Consider the following 19,213-nt stretch of genomic DNA (forward strand, 5'->3'; position numbering starts at 1 on the left):
TGGGAGCTCACCCCGTCACGGGGATTCGAACTGCCGACCTTCTGATCGGCAAGCCCAAGAGGCTCAGTGGTTTAGACCACAGCGCCACCCACTTCCCTCAGTAAGGGGGGGGGGGGGAAGGGACAGCTGAATCAAGCATGCTCCCTTTCAAACAAGCCCAAAGGAAACCTGTCTGATTTGCATCTTGCCTCCTGAAAGAACGTTTAGAAGTTATTCCCAAAGAGTTGCGAGGCTCAGGCTGGAATCCAACAGGGGAAGCAGCGATGCGCAAAACCTCACCTGTACAACTCCTGCCTGCCTTGCAGCCCTGGAGGGGAGGGGGGAGATGAAAGGGGACGCCGTGAGCATTGGGAGAGGCAGTGCCAGACCCCCCCCCCCCATCTTGCATCCTTCGCCCATTTAAGGTTCCCTTTCCCAGCTCGCTCCGAGGGATCCCGGGCCAAGGCCACCCCGGGGCGCTTCCGCGCACCCGGCCGGCCGGAATGTGCCTCGGCGGGAGGCATTTCACAGGCAGCTCGGAGGAGCAGGAGGAGAAGGGGCTGGAGAAGAGCTAAATCCGGCTTGCTTGGTCACCGTCCCGGCTCAAGCCTGAGTCACCCTTTGCTGGCGCGCTCTTGCCAGGGACGCCTGCCAATGTCACGCCGATCTCCCTCCGCTGCTTCCCGCAGGAGAAGCTCGCCCTTAATCCAGGAGCCCGGCGGGCTCCTCCTCCGGGTGGCGCGGAGGCACAGAAATCAATCACGCGTTACCTAGTGGGGGCATATTTGGGTGCGGAGGCAAACTGGCCCTGCCCCCCAGGGATGCCAACTGGAATAAAACATTGGGGGAGGGCAGGTAAGTCCCTCATAATCTTTTTTTTTTTAATATAGAATTTTTATTGAATGATTTTATGTTACAAAAAACATTACCACCATACTACCTCAAAATATTATTGAGAAATAAAAATGACATACATCAATATTGTGTTTGTTGTTTGTTATTTACCGTCTTATTTCCTCCCAAACATTTCATACAAAATACCCACCCGCACACACACGAAAAATAATAATGAAAATAAATATTTCCCCCCTTTTATCTTACAAAATCTTTTTTTCGATTTTGACTTCCTGTCAAGTCCCTTCACATATGTTTTACCTTACAATTGAATGTACCCAAAACAATAGACCCCGCACAATTGATCACACACGCACACCATTTGAATGGCACTGCACATCAACTTGGGGGGGCAATCCCCACAAAAATTTTATTGGGGGGTCGATGGTACCTTGGCCCCTAGGAGTTGGCTCCTACGCTGCCCCCCCCCCTGTATTTTGTTTCGTAAAACGTATATACCCTTTGATTTGCAAAAATATAAGCAAATTATCAGCAGCTATTTAAAACGTCGGAAAAATTTAAACCAACTGATTAAAACCATGTCAACAGTCTGGGTATCTGTAGAAACAAAAATGGTGGGGTTTTTTTTAAAAGCGGGCCCCAAAAAAACCCATCTTGAAGGCACCTGACATCAATAGGCAGGGAGTTCCAAAGTGTGGGCGCTGCTGTGCTATCTGACACAGTTCTCCCCAACAGTGGCGTAGCGTGGGGGGTGCAGGGGGGCCCGGCCGCACTGGGCGCAACATCTGGGGGGGGGGCGCTCGCAGCTCTCTGCCCCTACCGGGTTAGGGGGCGCAAATTACTTGCCTGGCCCCGGGTACTGACAACCCACGCTACGCCACTGCTCCCCAATGCTTGACAAAAGATGGGGCTCACATTTTCCAGTTAAAAGGGATGGTTTTTTCTGCCTGCGGCCTCTCTCTCTCCCTGCCCCATTTCCAGGAGACTTGGGGGAGCTGCTCTCTTGCAGTCTGGTCCTGCTTGCAGACTGCCCTTGGGAGGCATCTGTCTGGCCACGGAGAATGAAAGCAACAGGCTGAACTACAAGGGCCCTGGGCCTAATCCAGTTGCCTCTCCTGATGTTCTTATGTCTCTGGGCAGAGCAGAGGGAGCTTGCCTCTCTGCCAGGTACACAATGGGGACCATTCAGCTCAGCAACCCAGCACGGCCTTTAACAAGGAGGCACTGAGTGATGGGGGCATTTTCCATCCTGCAACAAGTGGTTCAGGGGTATGTCGTCTCTGCCCCCTCACCCATTATTGAGGGGAAGTGCATGGAACAGGTCTTCGATTTCTGGGAATGGAGTTGAGAGGTGACCTAACCTGGGGAGAAAACAGCAAAGACCTGATGAAGAGAGCACAGCAGAGGTTATATTTTCTGAGACTCCTCCGGAAAATCTCTCAAAGGACCTTTTGATGGCATTTTACCATTGTATTGTGGAGAGAGTATTAACTTACGGTCTGTGTGTGGTTTGGGAGCTGCACAGTCAGGGAAAAACCAATGCTGTCCAGGGTTGTAAAGACTGCGGAGAGAATAATTGGGTGCACTCTTCCCACCTTGGATCAAATCTATGCTTCCAGGTGCTATAAGAAAGCTGCAGAGATAGCGCAGGATAGTGCGCACCCCGGAAATGATCTCTTTCAGCTTCTGCCTTCTGGAAGAAGGTACAGGGTTATAAAGACTAGGACTAGCCCCCTGAGAAACAGTTTCTATCCAAATGTGATTTTGGTTTGAAACGCAGTGTAAGGAGTCTCTATGGGAGTGTATTGTATTTTAAAAATGGGATATCAGAGTTTTTAGGGGGCTAACTGGCTGGATAAGGGACGCAGGTGGCGCTGTGGGTTAAACCACAGAGCCTAGGACTTGCTGATCAGAAGGTTGGCGGTGTGAATCCCCACGACGGGGTGAGCTCCCGTTGCTCAGTCCTGCCAGCCTAGCAGTTCGCTCCTGCCAGCCTAGCAGTTCAAAAGCACGTCAAAGTGCAAGGAGATAAATAGGTACTGCTCCAGCAGGAAGGTAAATGTTTCCGTGCGCTGCTCTGGTTTGCCAGAAGCGGCTTAGTCCTGCTGGCCACATGACCAGGAAGCTGTACGCCGGCTCCCTCGGCCAATAAAGCGAGATGAGCGCCGCAACCCCAGAGTTGGTCACGACTGGTCCTAATGGTCAGGGGTCCCTCTACCTTTTAACCAGGCTGGGATAGCAGGCTTGTTGCTTTTTGAATGTCTGATGTAGATTTATTTATTTTTCAATTTCGTTGTTCTGTATGGGACAATGACAATAAAGATTATCGTATCGTATCGTTCAAACATGCCCCCAGCGCCACCCCCAGTTACAGAGTTGGTGATGAGGGGGCATATTTAAAGGCCACAAGTATTGTCCCATCCAGAGCTGGCAAAAGCAAGTCCCATCTAGTCCAGCACCTCTCTCTGTCCTCGCAGTGGCCAGCCAGATGCCCACCAAAGGGAATAATAGAATCATAAGATTTGTAGAGCTGGAAGGGAACCCAAGGTTCATCTAGTCCAGCCCCACGAGCAGGACCAGAGCAGAGCAGCAGCAGCACTCTTCCCTTTGTGATGCCCACCAACTGACTTTCAAGGGTATCCTGCCTCCAACAGTGGAGAGTGTAGCCATTGCGGCTTGCAGCCATGAATTTGTCTAATCCTCTTTCAAAGTCCTCCATGTCAGTGACCATCACTGCTTCCTGTGGGAGGGAGTTCCATAGGTTAACAATGCACATTGCAAATAATGTGCTTTCGTGTGTTGTTTTCACTGATGCCCCCTTTTCCCCAAACTAATACATTTCCGTTGTGTGGCTGGGGAATTATATCATGAAGTCTCTTGCCACCATCCCTCCTTATTTATGATGCTTACAGAGGAGAAAGGAAAGCGCGGAGGCACAGCAAGGCCCTGCCCACACAGCCCCACTGCCCTTGGCTCTGTCTTTTGGTCACGCAAGAGTGTGACGCGTACTTTTGGGAACTGGAATGCAGGCATGTACTCTGCAGATGAGCTCCTGCAACTGAAATCAGATGCTGGCCCTCAAATCTGGCTCTGACAACACCCTTGTGGTGTAGGAGGGCTGGACCCCAGCACAGGCAAACTGCTTCTTCCCTCGCAGCCCTTTTCCTTGCTCCTGAGTTGCTGCCAGGCCAGTTCCTTCCAGCTCAGGTCTGCCTGGATCCCTGAAGGGCACTTTCTGCAAGGTCCCAAATCACCTGCAGATGGTTAGAGGTCAGAGAGAGGGGTGTGGTGGGGAGGGAGGGAGACAGGTGTGTTCTCTGGCTAGTGCAGGTGCAGAGAGACAAGATCCCGGAGAGGACACACGAGGACTTTTCCACCAGGGAGGCAGGGTAAGTCTTTTGCACGCTCTAGGGTTGTAGCGGGTTAACTCAGGCAGCCACCTGTGACTTGTGCACTTACCTGGGATTCAGCCCATTAAACATAGCAGGTCTTACTCTTGTGTAATCCAGCCTAGGGCAGAGCTGTGGGAGTCTCTTGCAGAAAACCCCCCTGCAAGGGGGTCTTCAGAGAAGACTCTTGGTTGCTCCCGTAGCTGAAACGACAAGGGTTGCTCAGGGTGTTTTGTTGGGGTTAATTCTTTCCAGTTTGGTGGTTTTCAATTAGAAACAGCAACCGTTGCCATGAATTCCTACTTGAGGCTGAAAGAGAAGGAGGAGATGTAAATTGCTAGCATTTTCTCTTAGAAATAAACCCTGTGGGAGGTGTGGGGGGGTGTCTTTGACTTTCTGAATTTTTGAGTGATTTGGCAGCCCAACCCTATGCTAAGCAGGAAGGTCCGCTTTGCAGGGTTTGCTCCGAGCTTAAGTGTGCACAGGACTGCAGCCTCAGGAACTTCAGAATATTTCATGTTTACACTTAAAATTATGCAGGGGGGCTACCTGGATCGACCTGTTTTATGTTATACTGAAGTTGTGGCCCGTAACTCCAGGTGCTAGTGGAGTACTCAGAACTCAGTTGTGCGGAGAAAAGGTGCTCTGTGCATGCCTAGAGGCACCCTTCCCCTCCTTCTTTGCATATTCCATGGCAATGTGGGGCTGAGTTTACCCAGGTCTAGGCTTGAATGAGCCGAAAGAGGGCCAAGGATGGATTTAGGGGAAGGGCCCAGAGTTGCTTGCTCAGTGAATTCAGCAGCACAGAGCCCCACAGAGTTGCACCAATTGCCCACAGGATCACAACTCCCACAGAGTTGGGAGGAACGGTGCAGCAAATTTGGTCTTTAGCCTTTCCTCCCTGCCCCACCATGTAGTCACCCGCTGGGAACTTTCCCCATTTTCAACAGGAGGTGCTTGCCAGCCCTATCAGCAGATGGATGCAGAAGGTCAGCAGAAGAGGAAGGATGGAAGGGAGGAGGAGGAAGAGCGGATTCTGATGCTGGAGCAGAGTTGGAAACCTTGGCCAAAAACCCGGAGGAAGATCAGAGGTAAGGGGAAAGGAATGCAGGGATCTATAAGAGTCAGAGGATCCCCTGGGTGGTTATGCAGAGACAGGTTCCCTGTGCAGCGTCCAAGCTGGTCCTCAAAACCTTCAGCTGCTGGTGGGAATGCAGGAAGAATCAAGGCAGATAAGAGAAAGTCCTTTTTCAAACAGTGACCGCCACCAACCTAGATCGCTTGAAAAGAGGATCAGACAACTTCATGGAGGAGATGGCAATAATAATAATAATAATAATAATAATAATAAGAATACAGTAATTCCGCTCACTCTGGGGAGCTTCCAACAAATTATAAAAACCACAGTAAAACTTCAAACATTAAAACCTTCCCTATACAGGGCTGCCTCCAGGTGTCTTCTAAAAGTCAAAAAGTTGTTTATCTCCTTTGACATCTGATGGGAGGGCGTTCCACAGGGAGGGCGCCACCACTGAGAAGGCCCTCTGCCTGGCTCCCTGTAACCTCCCTTCTTGCAGTGAGGGAACCACCAGAAGGCTCTTGGAGCTGGACCTCAGTGTCAGGGATGAACGATGGGGGTGGAGACGCTCCTTCAGGTATACAGGGCCAAGGCCATTTTAGGGCTTTAAAGGTCAGCACCTATACTTTGAATTGTGCTCAGAAACGTACTGTAGATCTTTTCAGACTGGTGTTCTATGGCAGCACCCAGAATTCCCTGACTATGGATATCAGGCAGGCCCCATCACTGTACTTACTAGAACATTTTTGTTTAAGGAAGCCTGCCCAGATGTTTATTAGAAAGCCGATGTCTTAATCTGTTTGCAGTCCACTGCTGTTTTAACTTTTTGAACGTTTCGAACTATGGTAGTTATTTTCCCTATTGGTAATTTTATTGCTTTATTCCTTTTCTGCAAAACTGAGGTTGCTGTTGTTGTGTTTTTAACAGCCAAGCGGTATATATATATATATTTTCTAAACAATAAGTGCTTATGAGCGAGTGAGAAATCAAGGCAGAAGAAGAACAACCTGCCTGCCTTTGAGAGAGAAGGGCATGATCCGAATTTGCAAGCGAGGCAATGTGCCTAAAACGCTGTCATGGAAAATGCGACAGTCCCATCTGATGGAGGCGGAGCTCTGTCGGTCTCGAAAACTGGCGCTGCGCCCCAGCCAAAAGGAACCCCGTGAACGCGCCAGAAATGTTTTGAAGCAGGAACCAGACCTTTCCCTGCCCCTACCCGGACGGCGATGCGAGTGGCCGCCTGGGGGGGAGAAGGAGGTGGGAATGGGATTCCAACGCGGTGACCCAGAGAGGGATTTAGCTATGGACCCACACGCTCCCTGGCCGGTCATTCCTGCGTCTGGCCAACTCCAAAATACGCCCGGCGGGGAATGGGAGGAGACTTTGTCCCGGACTTTGTGTTTTTCCTGCGTCTCTCCCCCCCCCCCCCCAAGTACAAGTGGGACAAGACTGAGAGCCGAGCTGATTCCATTTGGTGCCAAATTGCTCAGAAAGGAACCTGAGATCTCTGGGCGCAATAGATTTAACCTTCCTGCGGGGCACAACTTTTATAACTTCCAGCGCGCACTGGTGAAAGGGGGGTGGGAAGAGGTTTTTTTGTGGGGGGGTTTTCTGTTGTCGCTGTCCCATCTCAAAGCCCTACCCCCAAGTGTGTCATGATCTGATCCAATGTTTATAAATATAGGCCTAGTGAGCATGAGCGTAGCATGGGCGCAGCTGCCCCCTCCAAAAAAATAAAAACCAATACAAATCTGAGGTTCCCCTCCCCCTCGCATCAAAAATCCTGGCTATGCCCATGCTATTTCCCAGTAGTGATGTATGGAAGTGAGAGCTGGACCATCAAGAAGGCTGATCGCCGAAGAATTGATGCTTTTGAATTCTGGTGCTGGAGGAGACCCTTGAGAGTCCCATGGACTGCAAGAAGATCAAACCTCTCCATTCTGAAGGAAATCAGCCCTGAGTGCTCACTGGAAGGACAGATCCTGAAGCTGAGGCTCCAAGACTTTGGCCACCTCATGAGAAGAGAAGACTCCCTGGAGAAGACACTGATGTTGGGAAAGATGGAGGGCACAAGGAGAAGGGGACGGCAGAGGACGAGATGGTTGGACAGTGTTCTCAAAGCTACCAGCATGAGTTTGACCAAACTGCAGGAGGCAATGGAAGACAGGAGTGCCTGGCGTGCTCTGGTCCATGGGGTCACGAAGAGGCGGACACGACTAAATGACTAAACAACATCAACAATGCCCATGCTAGTGAGGAGTCATAGAATTGTAGTATTGGAAGGGATCCCAGGGTCATCTAGTCCAACCCCCTGCGATGCAGGAATCTCAGCTAAAGCATCCATGACAGATGGCCATCCGGCCTCTGCTTATAAACCTCCAAGGAAGAGGAGAAAGTGCATTTTCCCCTCCTGCCCTCATAACACTAAAATTCAGGGTCACCCGATTCAGAGGCAAATCAAAAGGACTTGTCTGCACTGTTGTGAAATGTAACTGACGGAACTCCCTGCCACAAGGTTCAGATTCAAATTGGCTTAAATAGGGAGAAGCTGACACCCACCCACGGAGGGAGACGAGTCTGTTACAGGGGTGGGGGACTTCTCAGGTGCCATTGGACTTCAATGCCCATCAGCCCTAGTTAGCAAGACCAGAAGGTCCTGCAATGCAGGGGGCTGGACTAGATGACCCTTTGGGGACCCTTCCAGCCTTACAATTCTATGATTCTCGGTCAGAGATGATGCGAAGCCAGCAGGCTCCCCATCACTAGGGTGAATATGACGCAATGGGGGGAAAGGGAACCTCCATGTGCAGAGCCAGTCAACCTTGGAGTACTATTTCTTGTTAAATGAAAAACAGGAGAAGGCTTTTACCCTCACGCCCTGCTTGCAGGCTTCCCAGAGGCATCTGATTCTGCAGGGACGCTCCTGACATTCATATGCTGTGCCCTTAAATCTATAGATAAACTCCTGCAGCAGATTCTAATTTTTAATAACAATAAATAAATAAATAAATAAATAAATAAATAAATAAAACTTTTATTTACACCCGGCCCTCCCCAGCCAAGGCCGGGCTCAGGGCGGCTAACAACCAATAATAAAAACAAGTTGAATGAATACAACTTAAGAACAAGATTAAAATACAACATTAAAACATTAAAATGCAGCCTCATCACAGGAGGAAAAAAGAAAGAGGGGGAGGGAACCGTGTGACCTTAAAATTTCTCAGCGAGTTGTTTTCATCAAATTTCAAAACTGAAATGTCAGCATTTTGGGGGTGGGGTGGGGGGCGGTGGATTCCAATGTGTGCCAAATGAAAGGTCTGTAGATGCCCCCCCACCCCCCGCTGGGCGTCTCCTCTTATGGGTGCCAACGTACCTGACTCACCCTGGTCCTCTGCTGCCCCCTGCAGGCTGCCTGGAGTTCGTCAAGCGGCAACTTTTCCGCGTGGGGGACGACTGGTACTTCCTCTTCGCCCTGGGGGTCATCATGGCCCTGGTCAGCTTCGCCATGGACTTCACCGTCTCCAGGATGGCCAACGGTAACAGACACCCCCAGACTGCTCTCTGTCAGCCTTGGGCTCCTAATCTCTGAAAGGGAGCAGGGGGAACCAGGAGAGCTAAATTATTATTCATGGGATTTATTTAATTGGATCCTTGCATTGCAGCAGCTTGCTCTAGATCAGTGTTTCCCAAATTTGGGTCTCCAGCTGTTTTTGGACTACAACTCCCATCCTCCCTAGCTAGCAAGGCCAGTGGCCAGGGATTATGGGAATTGTAGTCCGAAAAAACAGCAGGAGACCCAAGTTTGGGAAACACTGGGCTAAATGATGATGATGATGATGATGATGATGATGATGATGATGATGATTTTATTATTTATACCCCACCCATCTGGCTGGGTTGCCCCTTTTAAATTAATAGACTTTGCCAATGTTGGTCCATTATTTTCAATAGGTTCATTGTGAGTGTAAACCTTAGTAAACCACAGAATTGCAGAGATGGAAGGGACCCGGGGGTCATCTAGTCTAGCCCGCCCACCGCAATGCTAAAGAATCCCTGACTTAGTTGGGTACTTAGTTGAATATTCTCCCATCAGAGGCCCTACAGGAAGGATCATAGCCTCCTCGCATTCATCCCCTTTAATGGGTTCATTCATTTAAAAGGCTCCTGTCCTGACTTTGGGCCCAATTAGCAGCAATTATTGACTTGCAATGCCATTTATAAGAACGACACTGTGGGATGTCGAAGCCCTTAGAAGAAAGCCGCCTTCAGAAGCTATCCAGAAAAACTAACTTTCTTGCACAGCTTTTAAAAGGACTGGGCGAAATGTGAAGGCAGTGTGATGCCCTTCAGTTCACTGCTGAACTCCAACTCCCAGAAGCCTCAGCAGCCCGGATGACCAATGGTCAGGGGAATGATGGGAGTTGGAGTCCAGCAACATCCAGAGTGCCACATATGATTTCCATCTGTCCATTCATAGAATCACAGAACTGGAAGGGAGCCTGAGGGTCATTTAGACAAGTGTTTCCCAATTTTGGGTCTCTAGCTGGGTTGTGGTTTGTTTGTTTTTTTGGACTACAACTCCCATTTCCCCCAGATAGCAAGACCAGTGGTCAGGGATGATGGGAACTGTAGTCCAAAAAAAACCCAAAAGAAGGCAGAGTAGTGTCAGGGGCAGTAAATGGCCTGTGTGGTCCTGTGTGGTCCTCCAGCCATTGCTGAGGCAGTGATGAGGGGAGTTGGAATCCAACTACGTTTGGGGGGCCATGGGTTCCTCCATCCTTGTGTTAAGCCGCCCAGTTTGAACCAGCTGCTAGGGACATGTCGATTTTCCTTTCTGTTTCTTTAGCCCACATGTGGCTTTACCAAGAGATTGGGGACTACCCGGTGCTGAAGTACCTCTCCTGGACCATGTACCCCGTTGCGCTGTCCGCTTTCTCGACTGGCTTCGCGCAGAGCATCACGCCACACTCTGCAGGTGAGCCCTTGGGTGGGCGAGTGGGAGCAGGGGTCGGCCACTGGCGGCCAAGGTGCAAAGCCTGCCCCAGCCCCAAACCACCAGCAGCTCAACAGCCTGCCTGCCTGCCTGATTCCCTGGCAACTTAACAGCAGAGGGAAGAGAAGGAGAAGGAACATTAGGTACTCCTGCTCACCACTTCTGTCTTAACTGTCATATTTGCACCTCCTTTTCCTTCCAAAAAGGGACGCGGGTGGCGCTGTGGGTTAAACCACAGAGCCTAGGACTTGCCGATCAGAAGCTTCGAATCCCCACGACGGGGTGAGCTCCTGTTGCCTGGTCCCAGCTCCTGCCAACCTAGCAGTTCGAAAGCACGTCACAGTGCAAGTAGATAAATAGGGACCGCTCCGGCGGGAAGGTAAACGGCGTTTCCATGCGCTGCTCTGGTTCGCCAGAAGTGGCTTAGTCATGCTGGCCACATGACCCGGAAGCTGTACGCTGGCTCCCTCGGCCAATAAAGCGAGATGAGTGCCGCAACCCTAGAGTCAGTCACGACTGGACCTAATGGTCAGGGGTCCCTTTACCTTTACCTTCCTTCCAAAAGGAAGCCTGATGCAGCTAGGAAAGAGTGTAAACACAGTTCATTTGTAGAAGACTGGAGTGCAGGAAGCCACTTAGTTTGTACTCTGAGGAAAGGTCAGAGCTCAAGTGGTAGAGCCTTGCGTGCAGAAGCCCCCAGATTCAACCCCTGGAACAGGGCCAGGTTAAGAGCTTTAGAGGCCCTAAGCACTTAATTGATTTTGATGTCCCTGGGGGGACACAGGGTTAAAAGGTAAAGGTAAAGGTACCCCTGCCCGTACGGGCCAGTCTTGACAGACTCTGGGGTTGTGCGCCCATCTCACTCAAGAGGCTGGGGGCCAGCGCTGTCCGGAGACACTTCCGGGTCACGTGGCCAGCGTGACATTGCTGCTCTGGCGAGCCAGAGCCACACACGGAAACGCCGTTTACCTTCCCGCTAGAAAGCGGTCCCTATTTATCTACTTGCACCCGGGGGTGCTTTCGAACTGCTAGGTTGGCAGGCGCTGGGACCGAACAACGGGAGTGCACCCCGCCGCGGGGATTCGAACCGCCGACCTTTCGATCGGCAAGCCCTAGGCGCTGAGGCTTTTACCCACAGCGCCACCCGCGTCCCTAACACAGGGTTAGCATACCCCTAAACATTTTGTGAATCTAACAGGAGAAGAAACTAAAAATGTTAAAAATTTTAGTTTCTTCTCTAACGTGGTGAATTGCCAGTTCCATTGTTACCCCTGATGGTGGCCTATAAAATGGTGGTTTTCTTGAGTCAAAATGAGAGTACCCTTAAATTATTTTTTTTAGAAAAAAAGCACTGCCCCTGCACATATCTAATTCAAAATATAAATAATAAGCAGTAAAATAAAATTCCATTTTCCGAAATGAAACAAAACCTACAGTAAGATGGAAAATCATGCTTGTTTTTGTATTCTTCCACTTTATTTGTATTTGAAAAAATTTCTCCTGCTTTTTCTAATTGCAAAATCTTTGATCAGATTCTCAAAACATCTTACGTAATACATTTGCTACTATACTTAGTAGGCATCCAGCATGCCTTGTTTGTATAGTTGTTCTGTTGGGATTTGTAATATACTTCAGCTGAGAAAATGAACGCTCAGCTGAGCAATTTGTGGCCATTAATGTTAAAAATCCGGCAGTGGAAAATTTCCTGCGGTGCCCCTTTCCCTCAATGCCTGAAGCACGTGCTTGTTTCGCTTAATGGTTAATCCAGCCCTGCCCTGGCAGCATTGTCGGGTAGGGCTGGGAAAGGCTCCCTGCTTGAAACCCCAGAGAGCTTCTGCCAGTCAGTGTAGACAAGACTGAGCTCAATACGCCAAGGGTCCTCAGTTCCTGCATCTTAAAGGAAGAGTCTTCACTCAGCTCGCAAGGAATGCCACTTATAAGAACAACGTTCTGCTTTGCATGCCAAAGGTCCCTGGGTTCAATGCCCGGCAACTCCAAGTGGGGCCCAAGACCTTGGAGAGCTGCTGCCAGTCAGTGTAGCTGGATGGACTAATTGGCTAACTCAGCAAAGGCCTTAAAGGTGGGTTCCCTTGAGGCAAGACACAGTGATAACAGCAAGAACCTTTATTGAACCACATAGCTGGGAAACAGAGGCAAAGCAACTGCTTATATACATTCCTGAAAGCCTAGGTCACTCCCACTCCCAACGTGATTGGCTGTCTATGTTATGTACTGAAGTTCTCACCCTGGGCCAGCAGGGGGGATACTGTAGATAGTTATGCAAATGAAGGATCGAAAGTGACGTTCAGTGATTGGATAGTTTTAGAAAGTTGCTACAGTAACATTGTACTGGAGCTCTATATAAGCAGGCTGACTGAGCTCTTCAGTTCAGTTCTGTTCTGGCCTCTGAATAAACAAGAGCTGTTTGAAGAATCGCTGTGTCGTCTGATATCTTCACCCACAACTTACCATATTTTTCGCCCTATAGGACGCACTTTTTCCCCTCCAAAAATGAAGGGGAAATGTGTGTGCGTCCTATGGCGCGAATGCAGGCTTTCCCTGAAGCCTGGAGAGCGAGAGGGGTCGGTGCGCACCGACCCCTCTCGCTCTCCAGGCTTAAGGAAGCTATCCGCAAGCCTTGCGAGCCCGGCGGGAGGTCCCGCCGGCTCGCAAAGCTTGCGGGCAGCAGCCTGCAGCCCACAAGCTCGGGGATAGTGGGGAGGCGGAGCGCCGCCACCCCGCTATTCCCTGACCTGATCTGAAGGCTGGCGGGGGGAGGGAAGCAAGCTTACTTCTCCCCCCCGCCAGCCCCACAAGTTCGGGGGATAGTGGGGAGGCAGAGCTAGAGAGGCTAGAGAGGCTGTCCCTGAAGGCAGAAGAGGGAGACGGAGCGCAAACTTGGGGGGGGGAATAAATCCCCCCCCCTTGATTCCCCCCCCCCAAAGCTAGGTGCGTCCTATGGGCCGGTGCGTCCTATAGGGCGAAAAATACGGTAACAGTCTAAACTTCCAAACTGTGAATCAAGACTCAGGGTTCAAGGGCCAATGGCAGAGGCCCAAATCCTGAAATGTTCTGTGACTGGACAATGTGTATTGAATCAGAAGACAGGAGTTCAGAATCCTTAGTCCAGACTCAAGCTCAGGCAAGCACAGGCCACTGAATACCTAACAGGCCTCCTATGAGGTGGGCCAGGGAGGAAGCTGTTGGGTGGGGCCAATGCAGAAAGAAAAGAGGCAGATCCTCCTCAGGAGGCCACCAGGAGGTCCCCCAAACAACCTGGAACCTCCTCCCTGTGTGCTCCTTCCAGGTTCCGGCATTCCTGAGCTCAAGATCATCCTGACGGGGGTCATCCTGGAAGAATACCTGGCCATCGAGAACTTTAGCGCCAAAGTCGTGGGCCTGACCTGCACCCTGGCATGCGGGAGCACCATCTTCCTTGGGAAAGTCGTAAGTGACCCGTTGGTCGGTCAAAGGGAAGCAGCCCATGGCCTCTAGGCTGCAGAGCTTTCCTTCTCCGTTTACACCAACCTGTAGCCCTCCAGGTGTTTTGGCCTACAACTCCCATGATCCCTAGCTAACAGGGCCAGTGGTCAGGGATGATGGGAATTGTAGTCCAAAACGTCTGGAGGGCCAAAGACTGGAGATGCCTGGTTTACACCTGGTTTGCAAACAGGCTCACACCTCCAGCAGCTTTAGAGCAAGGTAGCTTGGGTCTAGGAGAGGAGGCGAGTTGGAGGCCTGCAACTTCTGCCTCCTGGTCCACTCAAGAAACTTGGGTCAATGGATCATGCCACCCTCTGCAGGAGATCCATCAGATTCCTACAGAATCATAGAATTGTAAAGTAGGAAGGGACTGCAATAATAATAATAATAATAATAATAATAATAATAATAATAATAATAATAATTTATTATTTATATCCCGCCCATCTGGTTGGGTTTCCCTAGCCACTCTGGGTGGCTTCCAACATCATCATCATCATCATCATAATGTGATAAAACATCAAACATTAAAATTTTTCCTAAACAGGGCTGCCTTCAGATGTCTTCTAAAAATCAGCTAGTTGTTTATTTCCTTGACATCTGATGGGAGGGTGTTCCACATGGCGAGTGCCACTACCGAGAAGGCCCTCTGCCTGGTTCCCTGTAGCTTCACTTCTCGCAGTAAGGGAACTGCCAGAAGGCCCTCAGAACTGGACCTCAGCGTCCCGGCAGAACGATGGGGGTGGAGACGCTCCTTCAGGTATACTGGGCCAAGGCCATTTTGGACTTTGAAGGTCAGCACCAACACTTTGAATTGTGCTTGGAAACGTACTGGGAGCCAATGTAGGTCTTTCAAGACCGGGGTTATATGGTCTCGGCGGCCACTCCCAGTCACCAGTCTAGCTGCTGCATTCTGGATTAGTTGTAGTTTCCGGGTCCCTCTCAAAGGTAGCCCCATGTAGAGCGCATTGCAGTAGTCCAAGTGGGAGATAACCAGAGCATGCACCACTCTGGCGAGACAGTCTGCGGGCAGGTAGGGTCTCAGCCTGCGTACCAGATGGTGGTTCACCAATCCCCTGCAATGTAGGAATCACAGCCCAATCATCCCCATATAATTGTAGAATCCCTTCCTCTACTAATCTGCCCTCCTCTTGTCTTCCCCCAGGGGCCTTTCGTTCACCTTTCCAGCATGATCGCTGCCTACTTAGGGAAGATTCGGACCAGTGTCTCTGGGGAATATGAGGTAAGGAGCAAGGGGACAGCAACACCTCACCCCCCACCGAGGCTAAGGGGTGGAGTGGGCCTGCCCAAGCATTCCTTCACTAGATTGCCAAATGTAGATTCATTGTCCCTCTTGACGCCTTCCTACATTCACAACCAGGGTGGCTGAAGAGGTGATTTCTGCCCCCACAAAATAACCACCCCACTGCATTTTCATTGGGTGCTTTTGAGGCAGGGGAGACAGGGGAGAAATTTGATTCCATTTGCGTTAAAGGTGAGTCCAGAACAATACGCACGTTAGGAGCTCGTCCTACACTCGAGTAGCACCCTGGTAGAGACACATGCCCGACTGGCATGTTCTCTCCCTCCTGATATTTCGTTCGGGAGCTTCAAGAGTTTTCTTCAGCCCGAACATCACAGCGACCAATGCCAACTGACACCGGCACACTTAGGGATCCGCAGAGTCTTCGCAACTTGCGTGACAGACCTCAGCAACTCAGCATTTTGGCTAATCGACTTTATTTACATATAAACACACACGGAGCACTGCAACATGGCTCCCTCTCTCTCTAGCATTATACAGCAAAGAGAAAAAGAACAAAGGGCAATAGCCCCACTTCACGGAACACAGTAACACAAACATCCTGTCACTTCCCACTCTCTGGAGTCAAAACATATACCGTCATGTGATAGACAACAATCCCATGACTGCAATCATGGAGTAGGAATTCAAACAAAGCAAACCTAAATTACAGCCATCCTCTGAAATTTGAACCTTTCCAAATTTTGCAAGGCAGAGTCAGGCGTACAGAAATGCATAGAACGAGGGCAAAGTGTACATAAAGAGCAAGCATTAGGGAAAAGCAACATACACAAATCTGTTATATTAAGAGAAATGGCTTTGCAAAAAAAATGTGTACATTAGGCAAAATCACACACACACAAAGATGTGGCTATCAGGAACATTTCACACTAGAATGTTGCAGACCTCATTTATTTTATTTTTCAAACATCACTAACTAATGTCGAAATGAGAACTGGATTTAAGAGGTTGGGAAATGAGAAACGGAGAGGAACCGGAAGGAACGGATTGTCTCCCCCAATCTTTGCTCAGTTTAATAATCTGAGCACAGAGCTGGAAAGGGGTCAAACTGGAGTGGCTCCTGCTGGCTTGGAAGGCAAATGCAGCACTCAGCACCCATTCTGGAGCCCTGGGGGAATTCATGCTCAGCCGCGCTGACTCTCAGGCAGATGCAAGAGGCACTTAGCAAACGCATCTCTCTTCCTCCTAGAATAAGAGCAAACAGAACGAGATGCTGGTGGCCGGAGCGGCTGTTGGAGTGGCCACTGTCTTCGGGGCTCCCATCAGCGGTAAGAGAAACAAGCACACAGACCAGCAAAGCACTGCCCTACCCCGTGGGTCAGATTCAGTAAAACTCGCTGGCAAGTGACTTGCAAAGTTTACAGGGCTTGGAGTTTGTGGGTGTTTGGCGAAAACGCTTTGCGTCGCTCTGTCAAGCAGCTCATGTCTAAAGCGGCAAACCGGTGGTCTTTGGGGGAAGGGGGCTGTCTTGGCCAGGGGCCTGCAAAAACCACACCTCTCCGCTCTGGTTTGAAGTGGGTAAGAGCCCCCCACAGCTGTGGGCAGTGTGATAGGAATTTTGAGGTCTTAGATATATGGTAATGTTCATAAGTGTACCAACCAAGCACATACATAGATCAGCACAGGAAGACCAACCTGGAACCATTTTGATTCCTAAACTGAGCCAATGTTTTCTCTGCAAGGTCAAAGTGGGAAACCTCCCCATTGTCTCTTTCCTCACAAATCCTGTCTTAAGGGCACTTTTAAGATATGAATGGGGTGTGAGCCTGTGACATGTCCCAGGAACTAAGTATTTATCATTACAAAAGACTGGCCAGGCTCCCCAGGCAATCCAATCAAGTAACCTGCTAGACAGGAGAAAAACAACATTAAAATTTCTGTTTTAGACCGCCTTTTCTGTGATGTAGGTATGATGTATCTGAGGGGTGGTCTTAGGTTACACCCCTTCTGTGATGTATGTATGATGTTTCTGGGGGTGGTCGTGATCTACAGGGTGGCAATTTCAAAAGTATTTATAAGGCCTTGCGTGCCATTTTTCTGGGTTCCTCCTCTCTCCTGCATGTGGTGAGTGAGGACCCTGTTGCAACAGATCAATAAAGATCAGGCTTACTAGCTGCTTTCCTTCTCAATAGTCTCTGGCTGGCCTCTGTTATTTTCTCCTACCAATAGGGAACCTATGTAAGGACTCTGTATGGGCTCTTGGATACTGCGTAAGGGAAAAGGGCGATTTTTGTTTACAACAGCAGCAAGACGAGGCGTGCAGACTCCTTTGGGTGCCTCAGATGAGGGATCCAGTCACGGCCACGGAAGTCAGTGGCAGAGCACAGGAGGCGACAAACAGCAAACTGTAATAAACAAAAATCTGCCCTTATTCCCTTATGGGGAACACAAGAGCCCTTATAGAGTCCTTTGTATGTTCTCCATCAGTCGGAGGAAAAAAACAGAGGCCAACCAGAGAATATTGAGAAGCAAAGCAGCTTGTAAGCCTGATCTTTATTGAACTGTTGCAACAGGGTGCTCCCCTCACACGCAGGAAAGGAGGAGGACCCTGAACAAAGGTGTGCCCGCCCTTATATAGACAGAAAGGGCGGTCTACAACAGAAATCTGAGTGCATTATTTATCTCCTGTCTGGCATATTACCTGTTAATGGTCACTTGATTGGATACCCTGGGGAGCCTGGCCAGTAATGACAAATACTTCGTTCCTGAGCCAGGTCACAGGCTCACCCTATTCATACACAGACATACTCTTAGGACAGGATTTGTGAAGGAGGAGACAATGGGGAGGCTTTTCCATTTTCCTTTGACCTTGCAGAGAAATGTTTGAGGTCAATTTGGGAGGGACAAAATGGTTCCAGGACTTTCTGTGGGGTTTCAGACATGTGGTTTATATATCGATGTACATGCTTGATTGGTGCATTTATGAACACACACACACACACACATATATAACCTTAAATTTTTTATTTCAAAACTTTATGAGTTTCTTGTCCATGGTTTCTCCCAACTTTGAAGGCGTCAATGCATCTCCTTGCCAAGGCATATTGGCTGCCGGTTGCTGACCTCTGCCTTACCTGTTTTCTTCACCTGCCCATTCTCTTCCTCACCTGGTCCCTCTCAGGGGTCCTCTTCAGCATCGAGGTTGTGTCCTCCCATTTCGCCGTCCGGGACTACTGGAGGGGGTTCTTCTCAGCCACCTGCGGGGCCTTCATGTTTCGCCTCCTGGCCGTCTTCAACAGCGAACAAGGTGAGGAAGTTGAGTAGAGTTGCTGGGGAACTCTTGCTTCCAGTTTGCTCTGCAGTGTTGGGCGTCTCCCTGGCCAGCGTGCTCATCCACAGAGCAAACACCTCTCCCCACTCGCTGCTTTTTCTGGCAAGCTAAGCACAATCTTTAGGTGCTTACCTTGCATGGGCCGGAAATTGGATTGGATTGATCTTTATTACGGCCATTGGCCCGTCACACGACAGTTTCCCATACCAACATAATGTACTAAACCTCCAAATTTAAAACCGCCAAAACTTACAAAAAACAGACAAGAACCAAAGCAAAACAAAAACAAAAGACCAACATCATACATTACAATAAATTTGTAACATAAACATCGCCCTCTGCTCATAAATTAATAGAAGACATCAATGGTGATATCACCTAATTACATCCTAAAACATAGCATGGGCCGGAAATAGATTTGATGGGGAGAGGGTTGCTGGGAGACAGCAGTTTAAGCCTCACATGTGGAAATAATAATAATAATAATTTATTATTTATACCTTGCCCATCTGGCTGGGTTTCCCCAGCCACTCTGGGTGGCTTCCAACAAAGATTAAAAATATATTAAAATGTCACACATTAAAATCTTCCCTGAATAGGGCTGCCTTCAGATGTCTTCTAAATGTCAGGTAGTTGTTTATCTCTTTGACATCTGAAGGGAGGGTGTTCCACAGGGCGGGTGACACTACCAAGAAGGCCCTCTGCCTGGTTCCTTGTAGCTTTGCTTCTTGCAATAAGGGAACCACCAGAAGGCCCTCGGCACCGGACCTCAGCGTCCAGGCAGAACGATGGGGGTGGAGACGCTCCTTCAGGTATACTAATATTCTAAACTGACTGCAAC

At 49.6% G+C, this 19,213-nt stretch overlaps 1 protein-coding gene across 5 annotated transcripts in view; it reads left to right on the forward strand.

The window, feature by feature from the left end:
* The window catches only part of CLCNKB (chloride voltage-gated channel Kb), a 33,485-nt gene that overhangs the window by 1,613 nt on the left and 12,659 nt on the right, over positions 1-19,213 (forward strand). For 3 of the 5 annotated variants that reach the window (XM_028741394.2, XM_028741398.2, XM_028741397.2), the window contains 7 exons: positions 5,174-5,314; positions 8,709-8,837; positions 10,148-10,276; positions 13,602-13,741; positions 14,943-15,020; positions 16,291-16,369; positions 18,223-18,348. In XM_028741394.2, the coding sequence (XP_028597227.2) occupies positions 5,174-5,314; positions 8,709-8,837; positions 10,148-10,276; positions 13,602-13,741; positions 14,943-15,020; positions 16,291-16,369; positions 18,223-18,348 (822 nt within the window). Of the gene's footprint in view, positions 1-578; positions 835-4,089; positions 4,224-5,173; positions 5,315-8,708; positions 8,838-10,147; positions 10,277-13,601; positions 13,742-14,942; positions 15,021-16,290; positions 16,370-18,222; positions 18,349-19,213 lie in introns of those variants that run through there. The other 2 variants (XM_028741396.2, XM_028741399.2) reach the window with 2 other exon arrangements.

This window comes from Podarcis muralis, chromosome 7 (assembly GCF_964188315.1).
Source record: "Podarcis muralis chromosome 7, rPodMur119.hap1.1, whole genome shotgun sequence".
In the NCBI taxonomy this organism is placed as follows: domain Eukaryota; kingdom Metazoa; phylum Chordata; class Lepidosauria; order Squamata; family Lacertidae; genus Podarcis; species Podarcis muralis.